General features: G+C 39.2%; 1 protein-coding gene across 1 annotated transcript in view; it reads left to right on the top strand.

The window, feature by feature from the left end:
- The window catches only part of LOC148164638 (lipoxygenase homology domain-containing protein 1-like), a 263,084-nt gene that overhangs the window by 156,404 nt on the left and 84,251 nt on the right, over window positions 1–22,429 (top strand). Inside the window, exons 15-17 of the mRNA XM_088022889.1 lie at window positions 946–1,097; window positions 3,573–3,727; window positions 21,209–21,267. Of these exons, the coding sequence (XP_087879015.1) occupies window positions 946–1,097; window positions 3,573–3,727; window positions 21,209–21,267 (366 nt within the window). The remainder of the gene's footprint in view (window positions 1–945; window positions 1,098–3,572; window positions 3,728–21,208; window positions 21,268–22,429) is intronic.

Here is a 22,429-nt window from a genome sequence, read left to right as displayed (position 1 = left end):
TAGACAAACTGTGGAAAGAGCTGAGATGCCCTTCAACAGATGAATAGATAAAGAAGATGTGGTCCATATATACAATGGAATATTACTCAGCCATCAGAAAGGATGAATACCCAACTTTTACATCAACATGGATGGGACTGGAGGAGATTATGCGAAGTGAAATAAGTCAAGCAGAGAAAGTCAATTATCATATGGTTTCACTTATTTGTGGAACATAAGGAATAACATGGAGGACATTAGGAGAAGGAAGGGGAAAATGAAGGGGGGGAATCGGAGGGGGAGATGAACCATGACTCCAAGAAACAATCTGAGGGTTTTAGAGGGGAGGGGGGTGAGGGATGGTTTAGCCTGGTGATGGATATTAAGGAGGGCTCGGACTGCATGGAGCACTGGGTGTTATACACAAACAATGAATCATGAAACACTACATCAAAAACTAATGATGTATTGTACGGTGATTAACATAACATAAAGAATGATTTATTTATTTATTTGAGACAGACAGAGAGGAAGAAAGAGCAGGGGAGAGGGGCAGAGAGAGAAAGAGAGTCTTAAGCAGACTCTGTGCTGAGTGTGGAGCCCGACATGGGGCTCCAACTCGATACCCTGAGATCACATTCTGAGCCAAAATCAAGAGTCAGACACTTATCCAACTGTGCCACCCAGGAGCCCCAAGCACAACCTTTAAAGAAATTCTTCTATTCCTCTTTTTGAAAAAGCTACAAATCTTCAAGGCACAGTTCAAGGTATAAAAATGTCCATTCATAATTAAAGTTAATAATTGAAAAAAAAAGTTAAAAATCTTGCAATAGTTATAGAAAGTCCAGATTAGAGGAATTCTCATAAACTGCTTTTTACTGTAGCTTAACCCATGGATCTGGGTTCTGTTTGTACGAATTCCCAGGTAATGAATTTTCTTTTGTTTTTCTCCCCTTTGCTTGCCAGTAGTGAGATACCATGTTGATGTCCATACTGGGCAACTGAAGCGAGCAGAAACAGAGTCCGAAGTTTCCCTGTGTCTCTGTGGAGAGAGGGGAGACACTGGTCTTAGACTGCTGGACAAATCTAACATGCCAGTAAAATTTCAAAGAGGACAGGTGAGTCCACACAAATAACCTTCCCATTGTGTTTAGCAATTACCCTGAAGGTGAACACTTCTAACTGAAAACTGAAAAGTGCTTGACAGCCTTCAAGTTTTCATTTTAGGACATCTTTAACACAAGATTTCCTGACCAGACTTCCTAATATCCTTTGTTTTAGAAGTTCTTGAAAGAAAAATGGGACACACTCTACTAGCAGTGAATAATAGAACAAAGAAAAATTACATTAAAAATTAGTGATAGTATAAGAAAAAAAATGAAATGATATCAGGGAAAAATATATATGAACATACCCTGTTAGGACTGAAAAAGGACAAAGTATTATTCTAAAAGGTCAGGTCATGGAAGGGCCATTATAGTATATTTCACATAGGAACACAGTAGCCTTTCTTTAAAACATCTTGAATGGAACCAACTAAATTATTTTCATACCTTAAGCCCTTCACTATTCCTCTTTTGTCCTGTGTGTGTGTGTGTATGTGTACATATATATATATATATGCATGCGTCTTGTATATATTAGATGTTTGAGGAGTGGCAGTGAGATATATGATCAACCCAGTTAATTTTTAATGCTATTTTGTTATATATAGAAAGAAAATACTATTTGGGGTCTGTAACTAAAAATAGGGATTATGTAACCCTAGGATATATTTTTAAGAAAGAAAGCTCTCAAACCAGTTTGAGAGTGCTATTTCTCAATTTTTTTGTAGTTGGAGTTCATGAATTATTTTGAGACAGAGATTTTAAAGATCGCCTAAGCTTGTATTGTCACAGCAGATTACATAGATGCTTTCATCAGAATGAAGAAGAAAGCTGGGTCTGCTTTGGATAAGGGAATAAGCAAAATTGTGCCTAATTTTTGTCATCACAAGTAAATTAATTTTGAGTAGAAATTTTGAGTAAGTTTTATATGTCATAATCTTATTACTATTATTACACCAAGTGATCAGTGATGTTATCCCCTAAGGAATCCTCCTAGCTTTCCTTCAGTCCCAGATTCATTCACCCTGCCATTTCGTGATATATCTCCATCTTTGCTGGTTGTCTACTGGTTGGTCTATTGGTGTGTAGCATCATGTGAGGTTACATGCTAAGATTTCACAAGTCATCTGGTTCAATCCTCAGTTCATTACAGTATATAGTATTTACCAGAGAATGGGGAGGGTGCATTATAGATGAAATTAAAATTGGGCAGTTTAATTGCAATAAACGTATAGACAAGAGTAAAAACGTGGGTTTATTGGTATGTTTTGAGGTTCAGAATCAGAGATATAAAAGTATTTTTCTTCCCTGGCTCATTTCAGATTTTTCTATTATCTTCCTCAATGCATGGAATATAATGGGAATACAAAATGATTTCAAGAGTTTTGCAGTTGAGAAACTGTGACAACAACCTTTTAGTTTATTACCAGAATGATTTTACACCAGCCACAGCTCACATCCTTAACCACTGATTCAGCTTGTTATTGTCATTTTTCTCTACAGAGTGTCCAGTGGTATAATCAAAATGCAGTAGCATATGTAATAGACCTAATTTAATTCTATTTTCCAAACTAAAGTTACTTGAAGAAATAAGAAGTAACCAGGAAGCTGGTTTAGGCAATCTTTCTGGACCTTGAGGTATCGTAGTTTGGATTTGCTTCAAAGCAGACCATAAGACAAAGACTGGGGTACAAGTAATTAATTTGGGAGTTGGTCCCAGTAACTACCTTTGGAGTGAAGGAGCTGGGAAAGTGAGGCAGGAAAGGGAGAAAAGCCATATAGGGACATTAAGGAGCTGGAACTCCTTCTTGCTAGGAACCTTAAGAAACCCTGAAGAACACCCCTCAAAACTCTCCCACAAGAGGGAAGCCCTCAGACAAAGAGGCAGTGAGACCTAGAGGAGGGTTGAGCAAGAAAGCCTTCAGCATGTCTAAATTATCTACAAAAGCAGAAGGTGAACTCTGAAAGGGACCTAGAAGACAGGGGTGGGGCATCAAGCACATCTGCTACAACAGGTGATGTGCATTGCTGAAGCCTAGAAGAAAGGAAGGAAGGAGGGAGGGAGGGAGGGAGGAAGGAAAAATTTGTTCCTACGTGCCTCAAAATATATCAATATCCATGGAAACTAAATATTTTGCATATTAGGGCTCATGGTTTTCAACCTGTCCACCTACTAAACTTTGTCACAGGAGCAGGAATCTGAGTAAGAGAAAAGCCACAAACTGGAAGCCTTTGTATTAGGGTTTATTTCTTACACTGACTGGATACTGTTATAAATGGAGAAAATAAAACTGCAAGAGAAAAAAGCACAGAAATGTATTTTGAATAGATCAAAGTAATTTGCTTATTTTTCTTTCCTTCTTACCCCTTTTGATGCTAACTGTAGTAACATTATCTCTTTTAAAGTGTTGGGCTATTATTGCCTGCATTTGTCATGTGCTGGACTCCTGTTATTTCTGTGGGGTTTTTCTCTGTGTCCTGCACCAGACCGATACATTTCAAGTGGAAGCAATGTCACTTGGAAAACTGCAGAAGGTGCTGTTGCGCTGCGAGGCCAGTGAGGAATCCCAGTACTGGTATTGTGAGAAGGTCGTGGTCAGAGAACCTGGTACTGCAACTGAGTCCGTCTTCACCTGTGAAAGGTAGTGCTGGTCCCTGTGGTACTTCAAAGAGTGTGTTGCAATGTGGATAATGCTGGGTGTGTGTGAATGTATGTGTATTTTAGGTGCTTGTGTGTTTTTGTGTCATTTATTCAGTATTCTACATCATCTTCACTCATTGATTGCTTCAATAAATAATCTATTGCTAAGCATTGTAAAGGAAACTTATCTTATAATTTCTTATTATTTCAATGTGCTATATGTCACAAAAGGATCAGATGTTTAATACTGGAAAATTTTACATCAATCATGGGAATATTTGTTTAAATGTTGGTTTCTTTACATAACTTAAAATTATAGTTATAATTATAACCGTTAGAGTTATAACAATTTCATAAGGGAATTAAGCAAGAAGAATTTTAGCGAGAACTCTCAGAATAGAACCCAAGAAAGACAAAGGTTAAAATCTAGATAACTTGGGCTTTCCCTTGAACTCCATGACATACAACACTGTGTAAATTTAAAGTATACAATGTGTTATTTTGATACATTCATATCTTATAAAATGGTTGCCTTTGTAGCAATATTTACACATTATATAATTATAATTGTAGTACAGTATTGCTTATATTCATTACACTGTACATTAGATCTCTATGGTCTATTTACTACTCCTTGCAAGTTTGTACTCTTAAACACCATCAGTCTTATCCTCACACTCCTTATTCTTTGGCAACCATTTCTGACTTGGCCCTATTGCTTCCAGGTTTAAGCCTTGCTCTCTAGACCTTTGCTGAGTCCTCTCTCAAGAAGTTCCCAGCTTTAGCCAGCTAGGCATTGATGCTTATTATTGCTTGGTTCTCACCTCAGGGAAAATGATGGGGTCCAGGCCCATGAATGGGATTGAATTAGAACAGGGTTCTACACAAAAACCCAATCTATTGTGGACATAAACTTGGGGCTCTATTTTGAAATTTTGAATCCTCAATGTTGGGACCCTTCAGCCTTCTTTCCAAATAGATAATCAACAGGAAATGAGGCAAAAAAATATAGACAAAAATGGCACTGGAAAATGCAGGTGTACAGATTGGGAGATGTCAAAACAATTACATCTTTAATTACTCAGCAAAAAGTAGAAGAGAAAATAATGAGTCAATTCAAGTAAAAATCCTATATGCATGGCACTAAAAACCACCAGCCAGGGATGACTCGGGGTGACCGTAACCGAGAAGGAGCAGTGGGAACCACAGTAGGCTCTCCCTCTTTTCTAGCTTTTGAGATCTTAAATTGAGTCAATTCCTTTTCAGAGTACCTGTTTAACTCATCCCTTCTTTTCTGTTCTCACATCCTCTACTCCAGTTGTGCTCTCCACCAGATTACTGCAGTAGTCTCTGGATTGTCTGGATTCCTTCTTCTCCAGTCCTCCCTGCTCACCACTTTCTAGCTAATTTGACTCTGTGCTAAGAGGGCAGCGTCAAGCTAATCTGACTCTTGGCATTTACAAACATCATTCTGACTTTAGCTTATCTTTTCTTTCATTTTTCTTTTGCTCTTTTTGAAGAATAAATTCCTTAGTATTTTGTTGTATAGTTTTGTCCTAAAATTTTTCAAGAAAAAAATATGGGGAAAACATTGTTCCCTTATTCCCAAGGCAGTATTTTAATTGCATCATTTCCCTGTTCAAAAATCTTCATTAATCTCTATTGAATACCATAAACCCAAAACAATATATGATCTTTCCATTGAAGAATTTGACTCCATTACCCCCTTCCAATTTGTTTTTTAATTGTCCTCTTGCAAGATCTTAGTGAAATTAGACCATCTATTATTGCCAGAACAAGTTCTGTTCCATTTGCTTCTGTCCCTTGGAATGTGCTATTCTTCACTCAAGAATGCCCTTCCTTACTCTACTGTTCTTCCTCTTCCTTTAAGTTCCCATTCAAATTCTGCTGCTAGCATGAGCTAATTGGCACAACTGGAAACACTTTTCCTTCTCCTAGTGCTTTCTCTGAACTTAGCATAACACAGAACCCCCCATTGGCTAAGTGACAAGTCGTGCTGAAGAGGACCGGGCATCCCCTCCCAGCCTCTCCCACCCACAGCACACAGCCATCTTTGGGGCAGAGGGGAGGCTGTATTTTATTCCTTACATCAGAAGAGCTAGGAAGTGATTCACCATGGGTTTTCTTCTAAGGTTCTTAGGTTCTGATATATTTTGTCACATTAATAGAGCTGATTTTTTTTTAATGTGAAATCTTCTTGGGATTCTTTAGATATATTCATCACTTGTTCATGCCTCCATGCACCTACCATGACAGTGGTGCTGCCCAGCCCCCTGCCACCATTACCCCTGCTGCCTCCACCATCACTCCTTGCACTACCTTCACTCATGTCTGCACTAAGCCAACGTGGCCTTGTTGGAAAGAAGAAACATAAGTGATGGCTTAATTTAGTTTCAATGGATTGAGGCTGAAAAATTTTGATTACAAAATACGCTGAGTGACCAAAGGTAATATAATAGATATGCACTGTCCTGACATAGTGAATGTTAGTATTTGATGTTCTGCACATAGTAATAGGTCCTGAAGCGATGGGAGCCAACACTCATTCACACAATACCTTGATGAGGAAAATAAGTTGCAACAATCATTCCTTCCTATCTGTGGGTCTAAAGAGGTGAGGCAGATCCTGCCTTCTTAGTTTTAAAAAGCAGAGTAGTGGCCTCAGGAAGAGACCTCGGGCAGAGCAGTTTCCTTTCTGCAATAAAGGACCACTCAGAAGCTATTGGTGGTTGCTTCTGTGCTATGAGCGCCTTCTCTTTGCATGTGAAAGGGCAAGGACAACTTACTGTAAGTAGGGCTGGTGTGAGTCTGATAGGAAAGTAGACCCACGCTGCACATAGGAGCCGGACAGACCTCTTTCTGGACTGGTCTCTTCTCAGACCTGACAGGGAGCTGGCCAAGGTGGGGTCCTGGGTGCATTTATGACGGCTAATGAGTTCGGGGGTGTGGGCAGCAGAAATGCTCAAGTATATAATCACAGGGGAAAAGGAAAGAAAATCTCAGTATGCTCCTTGATGCTTCCTTATGGGGCAAGAATTTACAGCATAGCTGAATTAGGACAGAGAAAAAGACCACCAAGTGTTCATTCCTTTTATAAGTTAAGCGGGAAAAAGTGAAATATAAAACAGAGCTACAGGAAGAGGATGCTTCTGTGATCACAGATGCTTCCCATGAGGATCCGCATCTCCTTTTCCTTTTTTTTTTCTCCTCTTGAACACCCACATCCTTATGGTTTTATTTTATTTCTATACCTGAAGTTTTATTTTTCTACTTTTTGTACATTTAATATAGATAGAGTACACACCACTGAATTTCTACCACTTACACATAAAGTTTGGCTATTTGAGGTTTGGAGCAAGCAAAATTTGTATTTAAAGCAGACAAGCATTCCCCTGACTATGAATTGAAGTAAATATTCTTATTTACTATTTGTATTAGTTTCCTACAACCGCCATAACAAATCACCATGAGCTTGGTAGCTTAAAACAAGAGAAATTTATTCTCTCATAGTTCTGGAGGCCAGAAGTCTGAAACTCGGGTATCACTGAGGTCATGCTCCCTCTCAAGTCTCTGGGGAATGATCTTTCCCTGTCTCTTAGTGCGTCTGGTGGTTGGGTGGTTGCCCGCAGTCTTGGGTGTGCTTTGGTGTACCGCTGCATCACCGCAGTGTTTGCCTCTGCTGTCACATGGCTGTGCTTTTCCTTTATGTATGCGTCTCTGTGTCACTTCTCCTCTTCTTATACGGACACTGGTCATTAGACTAGGGCTCACTCCACTTTACATCTGGAAAGAACCTGTTTTCAAATAGGTCACATTCTGAAGTTCCGTGTGAACATGAATATTTGGGGGACACTATTTAATCCAGTACTCTATTTGAGGGGCTCTCACAATGTACTATCCACTGCAGGGTTTATTAGCATTAAATTAGAGATTTCTAGACTTTTCTGTATGTTACTGAACTTGTACATGTCGTGTACGTGTGTGTATATATATATATGTGCATGTGTATAGACTTTTAATAATGAAATCATTGGAAAAAAGTTAGTATTTATCTTTTAAAAGACACAATGTCATTTATGAATATATTTGTTAACCCATTTGACCCAGGAGGGTCTAGATTCACAGACAATTCATAGCAAAGTTCTTCAGCCTGAGGACAGGGAGGGCCAGGAATCTCTCAGTTTTGCCTTCCATTATTCCTGATTGGTTTGGGAATTGAAATTGGCATTAGCTTGTGGGAGCAGCTTATTTGAAATAAAGATCCACCTAAGGGGACTTCTAAATAGAAGGTGATTTATGGATGAGAAACTGAAAAGTTAAATACAAATAAATGATGTTTTAAAAACTATCTAACTTGACTTGTCAAGGCAGAACAGCATGACCTGCTTTGTCCTTTCAAAACCAAGCCATGGTCAGATAGGTATATTATGGCATATTATCCTAAGGAAGAAGGACAAGACGCTGCAGAGTGTTCCTTAGAGTTGATATTGCAACTAATACTTTTAAACTGTTCCAGCCTCATTTCTATTCAATATTCTTTACTTTTGTTTTTGAGAAAGGTTGAAATCATTTCCTTTATGTGAAAGTGGAAGAACGAACACTTTTAAAAGTCTCCACTTTGTTTTTTTTTTAATTTTTAATTTTTATGTTAATCACCATACATTACATCATTAGATTTTGATGTAGTGTTCCATGATTCATTGTGCACAACACCCGGTGCTCCATGCAGAACGTGCCCTCTTTAATACCCATCACCAGGCTAACCCATCCTCACACCCCCTCCCCTCTAGAATCCTCAGTCTGTTTTTCAGAGTCCATTGTCTCTCATGATTCGTCTCCCCCTCTGATTTCCACCCCCTTCATTCTTCCCCTCCTGCTATCTGTTTTTTTTCTTAACATATATTGCATTTTTTGTTTCAGAGGTACAGATCTGTGATTCAACAGTCTTGCACAATTCACAGTGCTCACCATAGCACATACCCTCCCCAATGTCTATCACTCAGCCATCCCAACCCTCCCACCCCCACCCCACTCCAGCAACCCTCAGTTTGTTTCCTGAGATTAAGAATTCCTCCTATCAGTGAGGTCATATGATACATGTCTTTCTCTGATTTATTTCGCTCAGCATAACACCCTCCAGTTCCATCCACGTTGTTGCAAATGGCAAGACCTCATTCCTTTTGATGGCTGCATAATATTCCTGTGTGTGTGTGTGTGTGTGTGTGTGTGTGTGTATTTATATATATATATATATATATATATATATATATATATATATATATATATATACCACATCTTCTTTATTTATCTGTCGATGGACATCTTGGCTCTTTCCACAGTTTGGCTATTGTGAACATTACTGCTATAAGCATTGGGGTGCACGTACCCCTTCAGATCCCTACATTTGTATCTTTGGGGTAAATGCCCAGTAGTGCAATTGCTGGATCATATGGTAGCTCTATTTTCAACTTTTTGAGGAACCTCCATACTGTTTTCCAGAGTGGTTGCACCAACTTGCATTCCCACCAACAGTGTAGGAGGGTTCCCCTTTCTCTGCATCCCCGCTAACATCTGTCATTTCCTGACTTGTTAATTTTAGCCATTCTGACTAGTATGTGATGATATCTCACTGAGGTTTTGATTTGGATTTCCCTGATGCCGAGCGATGAGCACTTTTTCATGTGTCTGTTGGCCATTTGGATGTCTTCTTTGGAAAAATGTCTGTTCATGTCTTCTGCCCATCTCTTGATTGGATTATTTGTTCTTTGGGTGTTCAGTTTGATAAGTTCTTTACAGATTTTTGATACTAGCCCTTTATCTGATACATCATTTGCAAATATCTTCTCCCATTCTGTCGGTTGTCTTTTGGTTTTGTGGACTGTTTCTTTTGCTGTGCAAAAGCTTTTGATCTTGATGAAGTCCCAATAGTTCATTTTTGTCCTTGGTTCCCTTGCCTTTGGCGATGTTTCTAGGAAGAAGTTGCTGTGGCTGAGGTCGAAGAGGTTGCTACCTGTGTTCTCCTTTAGGATTTTGATGGACTCCTGTCTCACATTTAGGTCTTTCAACCATTTGGAGTCTATTTTTGTGTGTGGTGTAAGGAAAGGGTCCAGTTTCATTCTTCTGCATGTGGCTGTCTAATTTTCCCAACACCATTTGTTGAAGAGACTGTCTTTTTGCCATTGGACATTCTTTCCTGCTTTGTCAAAGATGAGTTGACCCTAGAGTTGAGGGTCCATTTCTGGGCTCTCTATTCTGTTCCATTGATCTATGTGTCTGTTTTTGTGCCAGTACCGTACTGTCTTGATGATAACAGCTTTGTAATAGAGCTGGAAGTCTGGAATTGTGATGCTGCCAGCTTTGCTTTTCTTTTTCGACATTCCTCTGGCTATTCGGGGTCTTTTCTGGTTCCATACAAATTTTAGGATTATTTGTTCCATTTCTTTGAAAAAAGTGGATGATATTTTGGTGGGGATTGCATTGAATGTGTAGATTGCTCTAGGTAGCATTGATATCTTCACAATATTTGTTCTTCCAATCCATGAGCATGGAATGTTTTTCCATTTCTTTGTGTCTTCCTCAATTTCTTTCATGAGTATTTTATAGTTTTCTGAGTACAGATCCTTTGCCTCTTTGGTTAGATTTATTCCTAGGTATCTTATGGTTTGGGGTGCAATTGTAAATAGGATCAATTCCTTAATTTGTCTTTCTTCTGTCTTATTGTTGGTGTATAGAAATGCAACTGATTTCTGTGCATTGATTTTATATCCAGCCACTTTACTGAATTCCTGTATGAGTTCTAGCAGTTTTGGGGTGGAGTCTTTTAGGTTTTCCACATAAAATATCATATCATTGGCAAAAAGTGAGAGTTTAACTTCTTCTTTGCCAATTCGGATGCATTTTATTTCTTTTTGTTGTCTTATTGCTGAGGCTAGGACTTCTAGTACTATGTTGAGCAGCAGTGGTGAGAGTGGACATGCCTGTCGTGTTCCTGACCTTAGGGGAAAAGCTCTCAGTTTTTCCCCATTGACTATGATATTTGCTGTGGGTTTTTCATAGATGGCATTTATGATATTGAGGTATGTACCCTCTATCCCTACACTCTGAAACATTTTAATCAAGAAAGGATGCTGTACTTTGTCAAATGCTTTTTCTGCATCTATTGAGAGGATCAGATGATTCTTGTTCTTTCTTTTATTAATGTATTGTATCACATTGATTGATTTGTGGATGTTGAACCACCTTGCAGCCCAGGAATAAATCCCACTGGTTGTGGTGAATAAAACCTTTAATGTACTGTTGGATCCTATTGGCTAGTATTTTGGTGAGAATTTTTGCATCCATGTTCATCAAGGATATTGGTCTGTAATTCTCCTTTCTGATGGGGTCTTTGTCTGGTTTTGGGATCAAGATAATGGTGACCTCATAAAACGAGTTTGGAAGTTTTCCTTCCATTTCTATATTTTGGAACAGTTTCAGAAGAATAAGTATTAATTCTTCTTTAAATGTTTGGTAGAATTCCCCTGGGAAGCCATCTGGCCCTGGGCTTTTGTTTCTTGGGAGATTGTTGATGACTGCTTCAATTTCCTTAGTGGTGATAGGTCTGTTCAGGTTTTCTATTTCTTCCTGGTTCAGTTTTGGTAGTTGATACATCTCTAGGAATGCATCCATTTCTTCCAAATTATCTAATTTGCTGGCATAGAGTTGCTCATAGTATGTTCTTATAATTGTCTGTATTTCTTTGGTGTTGGTTGCGATCTCTCCTCTTTCATTCATGATTTTGTTGTTTTGGGTCATTTCTCTCTTTTTTTTTTTTTTGATAAGTCTGGCCAGGGGTTCATCAATCTTGTTAATTCTTTCATAGAACCAGCTCCTAGTTTCGTTGATCTGTTCTACTGTTCTTTTGGTTTCTATTTCATTGATTTCTGTTCTGATCTTTATCATTTCTCTTCTCCTCCTGGGGGTAAGCTTTATTTGCTCTTCTTTCTCCAGCTTCTTCAGGTGTAGGGTTCAGTGGTGTATTTGAGACCTTGCTTATTTCTTGAGAAAGGCTTGTATTGCTATATACTTTCCTCTTACGACTGCCTTTGCTGAATCCTAAAGATTTTGAACAGTTGTGTTTTCATTTTCTCTGGTTTCTATGAATTTTTAAAATTCTTCTTTAATTTCCTGGTTGACCCATTCATTCTTTAGTAGGATGCTCTTTAGCCTCCATGTATTTGAGTTCTTTCCAACTTTCCTCTTATGACTGAGTTCTAGTTTCAAAGCATTGTGGTCTGAAAATATGCAGGGAATGATCCCCATCTTTTGGTACCGGTTGAGACCTGATTTGTGACCTAGGATGTGATCTCTTCTGGAGAATGTTCCATGGGCACTAGAGAAGAATGTGTATTCCGTTGCTTTGGGGTGGAATGTTCTGAATATGTCTGTGATGTCCATTTGGTCCAGTGTGCCATTAAAGTCTTTATTTCCTTGTTGATCTTTTGCTTAGATGATTGTCCATTTCAGTGACTGACAGGGTTGTTAAAGTCCCCCACTATTATTGTATTGTTGTCAATGTGTTTCTTTGCTTTTGTTATTAATTGCCTTAAATAATTGGCTGCTCCCATGTTAGGGGCATAGATATTTGCAATTGTTAGATCTTCTTGTTGGATAGACCCTTTAAGAAAGATATAGTATCCTTCCTCATCTCTTATTGCAGTCTTTGTTTTAAAATCTAATTTGTCTGATATAAGGATTGCCACCCCAGCTTTCTTTTGGTGTCCATTAGCATGGTAAATGCTTTTCCACCCCCTCACTTTCAATGTGGGGGTGTCTTTGGGTCTAAAATGAGTTTCTCACAGACAACATACTGATGGGTCTTGTTTTTTAATCCAATCTGATAGCCGATGTCTTTTGATTTGGGCTTTTAGCCCATTTACATTCAGGGTAACTATTGAAAGATAGGAATTTAGTGCCATTGTATTGCCTGTAAGGTGACTGTTACTGTATATTGTCTCTGTTCCTTTCTGGTCTATGTTACTTTTAGGCTCTCTCTTTGCTTAGAGGACCCCTTTCAGTATTTCTTGTAGGGCTGGTTTCGTGTTTGCAAATTCCTTTAGTTTTTGTTTATCCTGGAAGCTTTTTATCTCTCCATTTTCAATGACAGCCTAGCTGGATATAGTATTCTTGGCTGCATATTTTTCTCATTTAATGCTATGAATACATCATGCCAGTCCTTTCTGCCCTGCCAGGTCTCTGTGGATAGGTCTGTTGCCAATCTAATGTTTCTACCATTGTAGGTTACAGATCTCTTCTCCCGAGGTGCTTTCAAGGATTTTCTTTTTGTCCTGAGACTCGTAATTTTACTATCAGATGTCAGGGGTTGACCTATTTTTATTGTTTTGAAGAGGGGTTCTCTGTGCCTCCTGGATTTTGATGCCTGTTCCCTTCCCCAAATTAGGGAATTTCTCTGCTATAATTTGATCCAATATACCTTCTGCCCCCCTCTCTCTTTCTTCTTCTTCTGGGATCCCAATTATTCTAATGTTGTTTTGTCTTATGGTATCGCTTATCTCTCGAATTCTGCCCTCATGATCCAGTAGTTGTTTATCTCTCTTTTTCTCAGCTTCTTTATTTTCCATCATTTGGTCTTCTATGTCACTGATTCTCTCTTCTGTCTCATTTACCCTAACAGTTAGCACCCCCATTTTTTATTGCACCTCATTAATGGCCTTCTTGATTTCAACTTGGTTAGATTTTAGTTCTTTTATTTCTCCAGAAAGGGTTTCTCAAATAATTTCCATGCTTTTTTCAAGCCCAGCTAGTATCTTTAAAATCATGATTCTGACCTCTAGGTCCAACATCGTACTAATGTCCATATTGAGTAGGTCCCTGGCAGTTGGTACTACCTCTTGTTCTTTTTGTTGAGGTGATTTTTTCCATCTTGTCATTTTGTTCAGAGGAGAATAGATGAATGAGAGAACAAAATGCTAACAGGGTAACAATGTCCCCAGAAAATATACTCTAAACAAATCAGAAAAGACCTGAAGCCAGGGGAAAAGAAACGGAAAGAAAGAAAAAAAAAAAAAAAAGAAAAAGAAAAAGGTAAAAACAAACAAAAACAGAACAAAACAAAAAAACCAGAATATAATCAAATATGATCAGGTTGGTGCATAGATCAGTGCCACACTAGATTTTGGGTGTATTTTGGTCTGTTAGAAGAAAGTGCCTCCCAAAATTTTAAAGAAAGAAAAAGTGATATATGTAGAAAAATAAGGGTTGATACGATGATGGGATGGAATATGACTGTAAAGATAAAAATTATAAACAAATTCTAAATGGAATTGATAAGATAAGAAGTTGTTTGAAAAAAAAAAAGAAAAGGATTAAAAAAAAGAAAGAAAAGGGAGAGAATGTGATCAGGCAGGAGACTAGAACAAAGCCATACACTAGAGATTTATATTATATTATATATATATTATATTTTGATCTGTTAGAAGAAACTGTATCTCAAAATTTTAAAGAGAGAACAACTTATATATATATGCCAAAAATTAGGGTAACTACTATGAAGGGATAGAATATGACTCTAAAAATGAAAAATAAAAATGTTTTTTAAAAAAGGGATTGATAAGATGTTGGTTGGAAAAGGGAAAAAGAAAAATTAAAAAAATAAAAGACAGTTAAAAAAATTAACTTTGAAAGACTAAAGAATCATGGTAAAAAAGCCATGGATTCTATGTGCAGTATTCCCCTAGTGCTGGAGTTCTGCCATTCTCATTGATCCATAAACTTGGTCTTGCCTGGCTGTTTTTGCTGATCTTCTGGGGGAGGGGCCTGTTGCTGTGGTTCCCAAATGTCTTTGCTGGAGGCAGAATTGCCCCGCCCTTGCTGGTCCGGGCTAAGTAATCTGCTCGGGTTTGCTTTCAGGAGCTTTTGTTCCCTGCAAGCCTTCCATACATCTTTGGAGGACAAGAGTGAAAAAAGCGGCCTCCCAATCTCTGCCCCGGAGGAGCCGAGAACTTGGGGCCCCACTCCTCAGTGAGCCCCCAGAGAAAAGCAGTCAATCACTCCCATCTCCCCAGTCTCCAGCCACACTCCTTGCTCACCTGGCCTGTGACCGAGCATTTCTATCTCTGGCACCTGACCTCATGTGGAGTCTCCAAACCCAGTAGATCCCTGCGGTGCTCTCTGTACCGCTCCTCCGGGGGGAGGAAGGGGAGTCTCCCCAGATCTGCCGCTTGTTGGGTCCCTGCTGGAGGAGCAGTGGCCCGACTGTGCTGTGGATCATGGTTTATGGCAACCCCGAGCTGAGAGCCCACTCCTTGGCTCCATCTCTGCAGCTGGCTTCTCCACTCCGATACCTGGGAGCTCTGCTGCATTCAGGCACCCCCGGTCTTTCTGTGACCCCAAGTGTCCTGAGACCACACTCTCCCGCGAGGGTTCCACCCCCCGCTTAGCCACTGGAACGACGTCCCTCAGCAGAGCCGACTTCTGTGAGTTCCGATTTTGTGCTCTGTGGCTCTATCACTTGCCAGAAGCTGCTGACAGAGGCTCCCCCCCCGCCCTCTATCTTCCCAAATATTGCCTCGGATTCACTTCTCCGCATGTCCTACCTTCCAGAATGTGGTCGCTTTTCTGTTCAGAGAGTTGTTGCTATTCTTTTCTTCGATCTCCTGTTGAGTTCGTAGGTGTTCAGAATGGTTTGATCCCTATCCAGCTGAATTCCTGAGACCAGATGAAATCCAGGTCTCCTACTCCTTTGCCATCTTGCTCCACCCCCTAAAAGTCTTCACTTTGGATAGACTAGACTATCAGCAAATCCTGGGTACTTTTTCACATGGAATGCCACCTCCACTCAAGGTCCATGCTCACCATTTCATAATCTTCAACATCTTCCTACTAATTGTTGAAAAGAGGGTCTGTTGCTCCATTAAAATAAGTGTGAGCCCCATAGGTATGTGAGGCAAGCATTTGAACAGAGCGGGTAAGAGGCCTTCCTCATACCCTTGAGATAGCCCCCTTGGCAGCTGATGCCAGCCTTGCACAGTCTGGGGTAGATTTGGCTCTTCTCTGCTCCCGGTCAGCCTTCAGTGCTCCCTTCTGCTCATGCTGTCCCGTCGGAGTTCGCCTAACTCCTGATCCTCTCCTAGTGCCTAGAGTCTGGTGGCCTCTCACTCTGCTGACTGGTAATTTACAAGAGGTTGTATCCCCTCTGCTAGGGAGGCGTTCCTAAACCTTCAGGTTGGGCTAACTGTCCCTTCCATACCTTTACCAAAGCACACAATGTTAACTCAGCACTTATTACCTGTAATTGTATTTATGTGTTTATGTCTCTGACTTTTCCCAGCTCTCACAAGACGTTCCTTAAGGTTAGGCTGATGTCATATTTCTACTTTCAACTCCTACCATGTATACCACAATACAATAATACAGCTGAAAATTACATGTGTATTCAACTGAACCAAAGGGCATATAGTAATGAAGACACCATAAGCCCTAAGGGAAATCACATTAAATGAAGAATTTGGAATTAGAACATGGAATCTAAAAGGTTTAAATATGTCTTAATCTCACTAAGACATGTATAAACAAAATTATCACTTAATATTAATTTGAAGTATTAATACAATACCAAAGAGTGATTCTTAGAATGAATACAGGAGTTAAAAAGAAAGTCTAATATTCTACTGGTTTTTATGCTAATAAATGATTTATTTGTCTCAGGATATCTCAGTCTTGAAAAACTGAAGTTTACTGGCTGATCAGCCACAACAGGGACTTTTCTGCCTTCACTGTCTGGCAGAGAGGAGTGCATTTTCTATGGTTTTCTCTCTGTGGCTTCAGGCACTGGCAGACCTGCCTTTGATGCAAGAGATTCTTAAACAGAAGCAAGGCTAATGATCACCTCTCCACCATTCCATTGTTCTCATTCACAAAGCATTTTCCTTACTTAACTGCTACATACCACCTCTGGTGTTCATTCCAAGGAAATCACATGTGAAGGTCCATGCCTTTAGAAAGTGGAAATCAAGACCTTCAGTGTCCATAGGACAAACTGATCGTAAAATGTTGTAGGTGCTCAGGAAGTGTGTGCTAAATTTGGCAAATTTGTGAATAAATCGTAAACTAAATCATACACAGAGCAGGACTTAATTTGTGGAGAGGGTCAGGAAAGGAACCAGTACAGCCCAGTTGAAACAGTACCCTTCTTTTGCATAACCACAGTAGACAAGGAAAGTGTTACAACCAGGCCCACTATGTGTAAGGTCTTAGTTTGTGGTGCCAGATGCAAAATGAGTTGACCCCTCCTGTCTCCCCATCACTCTTTTAGGCTTCTCTTCCAATTCCCCCTAATAAAGTATGTTTTGTTCCCTTCCCTAGACATTCTCCAGGAACATTAATACTCTCTTACCTCACATATCTCAGCATTTTATTCTTTCCTCTGCTTAGTGAAATCCTTAGCCCAGGATAAAATGATATCCATGCCATGAAGCTTTCTCTGCTTGCCCAACCAGAAGTGAATTTACTTTCTTTAAAATTCTCTAGTCCTGGGTGCCTGGGTGGCTTAGATGGTTAAGCGTCTGCCTTCAGCTCATGTTCCCAGGGTCCTGGGATCGAGCCCCACATCGGGCTCCTGGCTCAGTGGGGAGCCTGCTTCTCCCTCTCCCTCTGCCTCCCCCCACCCCTGCTCATGCTCTCTCTCTCTCTCTCTGTATCTCTGTGTCTCAAATGAATAAATAAAAAATCTTTAAAAAAATAAAATAAAATTCTCTAGTGCTTTACTTAGACCTCTATACACTACTCACCCACACCATGTCATCCACTGTCATTGTTTATGAATGTGTTTTTTTCATGTGCTAGATGATAAACTTCTTAAGGGTAGGGTCTCATACATTTGTTTTTATTGTCCAACATGGTTTCTTATTCCAAGTGCAGACTTGGCCAATACTTAAGGAAGGAAGGAAGGAAGGAAGGAAAGAAGGAAGACAGGAATGGCAGCAAGGAAAGGAGAGAGGAAGGGAGGGAAGGAAAGACTAATAAAGAGCAATGGGAGAAACCTTAGAGGTCACCTCATCTTTACATGAGTTCCCTCTCTAACATGCTCAGGTGTGTTGGTAAAAATTGTTTATGTGTTTCTTTATTTTGAAAATAATTCAGCTTATATACAAATGGTTTTATTTTGCTTTTCTGGGAAATAGGGGAGAATGATGAATAATATAGATAAGAAAGGATGCTGAAATTTTCTAAGATACAGAAACGTAATATACTGTTTTATAGGGAAAAATAATAAAAATTATCATGAGACAGTGAACAATCATTTAACTTTACTGATTTCTTTTTCCTGAAAGAGGCCACTATTAATCATTTCTTGCTATTCTGAGCATGTATTTGTGCTGTTGCAGATTTCTGGGCTCTTTTTGTCAGTTTGAGCCATTCCTCAGTGTGGAAGTGACAAGTAGTGATGGTGGGAAACTGACAGAATGAGGCGCAGGGATCAGTCTTGCTCATTTTTTGGGATGGGGGTGGAGACGTAGAACCTTCATACAAGCATTTACTATTTCTTCTGCCTTTTTCAATGTGAATGAGGGGTTGCCGTATCTAAAATGTATCTCGGATGAAATCTAATCTATGTAACCTTTTTAGGCCCCTTCCCCACCAAAAACAGCCCATATATTTGAGGGCAAAGTCGCTCAAATACATTCCATGGTTGTCTACTTTAACCTTAAAAGACTAGAGCAAATTTATTTTGTTTCTGTGTTTGTGTTTCCTAGTTAGCCCAGTGAAAGGGAAACCTCTGTTGATCTGGGGTTTTGAAGAATGTTTCTGCTGGTGACTGCATAATGTGTATGGTGATCTTAGGCAAGCAGGCTCCTCCTGCTTACTTTTTATTCTGTTTCTTTAATATCACCATGCTCCTCTCAAGCCATACTGCTCTAATTCTTTTCATCTGTTCACTGGATCTGGGGGAATTTTCATGTCCTCATGCAAAACAATGGTTCCTAATCTTCAACAACTAGTCTTGGCTGATTAGATAGAGGCATATATACGGCAGAAAATATGTGTGTGCCGCAAATAACTATCATCTACAGCAACTAAGATCTATCCTGTTCTATGAATTAGAAATGGTTCATGAATAAATATCTAATGGCACTATAAAACTATTTTTAAAAAAATTCATAGAAATTATGACCACTCTGGAATTGAGAGTTTATCAGCTTGTCTTGTTGATTTCACATTAAGAAATCTGAACCTGGAGCAATGTAGAGGGAGTTATTTTTAGTAGGTATCCTGTACTCAGAAGTCTCAGTGGCTTTCAGGGCCACAACCCTGCATTAGCCCAATATCTTCTAAAAAAAGAGAAACCATAGAAGGGACCTTCCATAAATGGACTAAACAAAAGACAAGATAAGAGTATGATTTTTAAAATTTCACTTGTTCAGTCAATAAACTCTGGTTTGTTTGCAAGGATGAGGAATTCACTAAGATTAATGTTAAAAGAGCAACATTGAAGGTGACTCTTATAGAACCCAGCTTTAAGAAATAAAGCTGGACATTATAAACTAGAGAGTCATCAGAGAGCCAGTCACTCTCTTTGGATTTTGAAGGTATCTCTTCATTGAAAATCTCTATTCTTCTCTCTGTACAACAGCTGCTTCTCTTTGTACACAGGCTTTTCTCTCCCATATCTTTGGCTTGCAGCTAGCTTTGCACTCCAAAATACCACCTGGCCTTAACAATAGAGGTACTGTGAAATCTCCATGAGCAGTGCCATCTGATCACAGTTTCTATATCTCTATGTAAAGATATTAAGACTGATTGACCAAATGTGGATCAGGTGTCCATATCTGCCCCACTCAGCTAGGACAAGAGGCAGGTCCTCTGGTACAAACCTTACTGTTCAAGGCCTACCTCTCTATAGCACACTTGTAAGGCACAGGTGGAAGTGGTTAGAAGGAAATGGGATCTCTCAAAGCTTTTGAAAAATAGAGCGATGAACTGTCCTGAGAGCTGAGTAGAACAGCATGAGCTGACATAGTTCACCTTTATACCCCACCTATTAGCATCATCTGGTGATTTCAAGGCTATTGTGGTGGAGTAAGTCCCATAACTTCACCTGAGTCACTTGACATTCTCAGATCGAGTGACCTCCCCTTCAGTGTCCTTCACACAGGGTCCCCCACCCTGCCCCCAAGTCTTTCCCAGCAGCCTCCTGTGCTTCATCCATGTAGAACCTCATCTCTGTACTCTTACCAATGCTATTTTTTCTCCCTGTGATGCCCTTCCCATTTCTTGTTTGCCTAACAGATATCTTACCTACTGCCCAACCTTCGGATTAAGTATCACCTCTTTGTTGACATTTGTTTGTTCTTTATTCCTTTGTACTTCCTCATTCTTCCCATTCAGAATTGGTCAGCCTCCTTTTATGTTCCTACAATATCTGTAAGTATTTCTTACATCACCTACAACTCTACATTTATACCTTTACACGTCTATTTCCGCATTTTACACTGAAATCTCCTCAGCTCAGGTTCCCAGTCTCTACTGTTCTTCCCAAATCCCCAGAACTTAGCAAAGGGCCTCGCATACAGAAGACATTTTCTAAATGTTTATTGAATATATGGGTGGATGGATGGATGGATAGAAGGAATGGAAGTGTGTTTGAATATGGGATAATAACTTTATCGTGATATAATAGTAACATTTATGTACCACGTGACTATTCATTTCAACTTCACAGCAGCTCTGTAAGGAGATAATTTAGTCAAGGAAACGAAGCTTCGAGAGGGTGATATCCCAAAGCTGAAAGTGATAACATTGGTTTTCTGACTTCAGCCTTGGCTTTTTCTACAACATGGAGCTTCTAACACAGAAGTTTGGCTGATTTAGAGGGAAACTGCCAGGATGAGCTATTACTTAGCATAAGCACATTTTCCAAGGTGGTAATATTTTCATCAAATTTTAAGGTAGTACCACTATTTTTGGAGACACTGAGGAAGAGATATTAAAGGAAGTCATGTGAAAGCAAGGTAGAGACCTCTGTAGAGGATGTATTAAAAATGAGGGAACTTATTTTTCTGTGCCAATAGGTGGGCGACACTTTCTAGCCTAGCCCAGGAATCAGGCTCAAAGTCTGAGACCAGCCCTTGCCTCATTACAGCTTGGTAGGGCAGTGCTCTGCTGGAAGCCCAGGTGCATTTATGAGTGTTAGTGACTGAGGACTGATAAACTTGGAGAGGTAGATGGTTAGCAGGTTTAGCAGTTTATGTATTTTATTATTCAAGCCACAGTTATGATATCATTTCTACCACAATCATGAGTTCACAGTAAATTGGATTGTTTGACTTTATAAAAGCTATTTTTATAGTTACCTTTTAATGTTCAAAATTAGTGCAGAATTGAGCTTATTGTAAAAATCGAGAAAAGCAGAAATTAATTTTCTCTTCTTTTTTCTTCTCTCTTTTTTCTCTCTTTTCCTCAGATGGCTTCCCTTTATGTCTCAGGGCATAATTCATTCAGAAATTGAACTTTATCTTCAAGGTGAGGATTAATGAAATCTTCAGTAGAATACAAGATGATTTTTTAAAGGTTTTATTTAAGTTCTGTTTAGTTAACATACAGTATAATATTAGTTTCAGTTGTACAGTATAGTGATTCAACACTTCCATACATCATTTGGTGCTCATCATAGCATGTGTGCTCCTTAATCCCCACCACTTACTTAACCCCCACCTATTTAACCCATTCCCCCTACCCATCACCTCTCTGGTAACCATCAGTTTGTTCTCTATAGTTAAGAGTTTGTTTCTTGGTTTGTCTCTCTCTCTCTCTCTTTATGGAAACAGCCCAAGTGTTCATTAACTCATTAACTGATGAATAGATAAAGAAGATGTGGTATACACACCCACACACAATGGAATATTATGAAATGATTTTGATACAACTTGGTGTCATGGAACATTCCCCATTTGCCCCCAGAATGTCCCTTTTGATAGTTTACCCTTTGCATCAGATTTATCATTATTCCTCACAGTGAAAATAAAAGCACACGTAAAGATGTGTCTTGGCAACATTATATGCCCTACTGTAGGTTAAAAATAAGCCTAAGGATTTCCTACTATTAAAGTATTTTTTTAAAGATTTTATTTATTTATTTGAGAGAGAGAGAGAGAGTACAAGTGTGGGGGGGAGGAGCAGAGGAAGACACAGACTCCTACTGAGCAGGGAGCCCGATGTGGGACTTGATCCCAGGACCCTGAGATCATGACCTGAACCAAAGGCAGACACTTAACCGTCTGAGCCACCCAAGTGCCCCATGCTACCATTAAAGAGTTAACTCGCACTTCTTTTTCTCCCACTTATAATGCCTCAGACAGATCTATTATTAACTGCACTTCACTTTTATTTTTGCAGAAATGCAAATAAATCATCAACCCAAAATACAAGAGGAAGCAAATGGTAAATGTTGTTGCCACTTTTCATCTTCTAATCATCTGAAATGATCTATTTCTGTTTCAAGATTACCTGCCTTATACATTTTTTAGTATATTCTTATTGAGTTTAAACTATTGATCCAAAAATATTTAAAATGAGTATAGGAACAGGCATTATATTATGGTTTGATTTATAAAGAAACAAACATAAGCAACTTTAGCCCCAAATATTTTTTCCCTTCAATAATTTAAATATATGCATGAAATAA

Source organism: Eumetopias jubatus, unplaced genomic scaffold (genome assembly GCF_037043125.1).
Source record: "Eumetopias jubatus isolate StellerSeaLion01/CBP00866 unplaced genomic scaffold, mEumJub1_p1.0 scaffold_4, whole genome shotgun sequence".
Lineage (NCBI taxonomy): Eukaryota > Metazoa > Chordata > Mammalia > Carnivora > Otariidae > Eumetopias > Eumetopias jubatus.
This window is presented reverse-complemented; position numbering and strand designations above follow the sequence as displayed.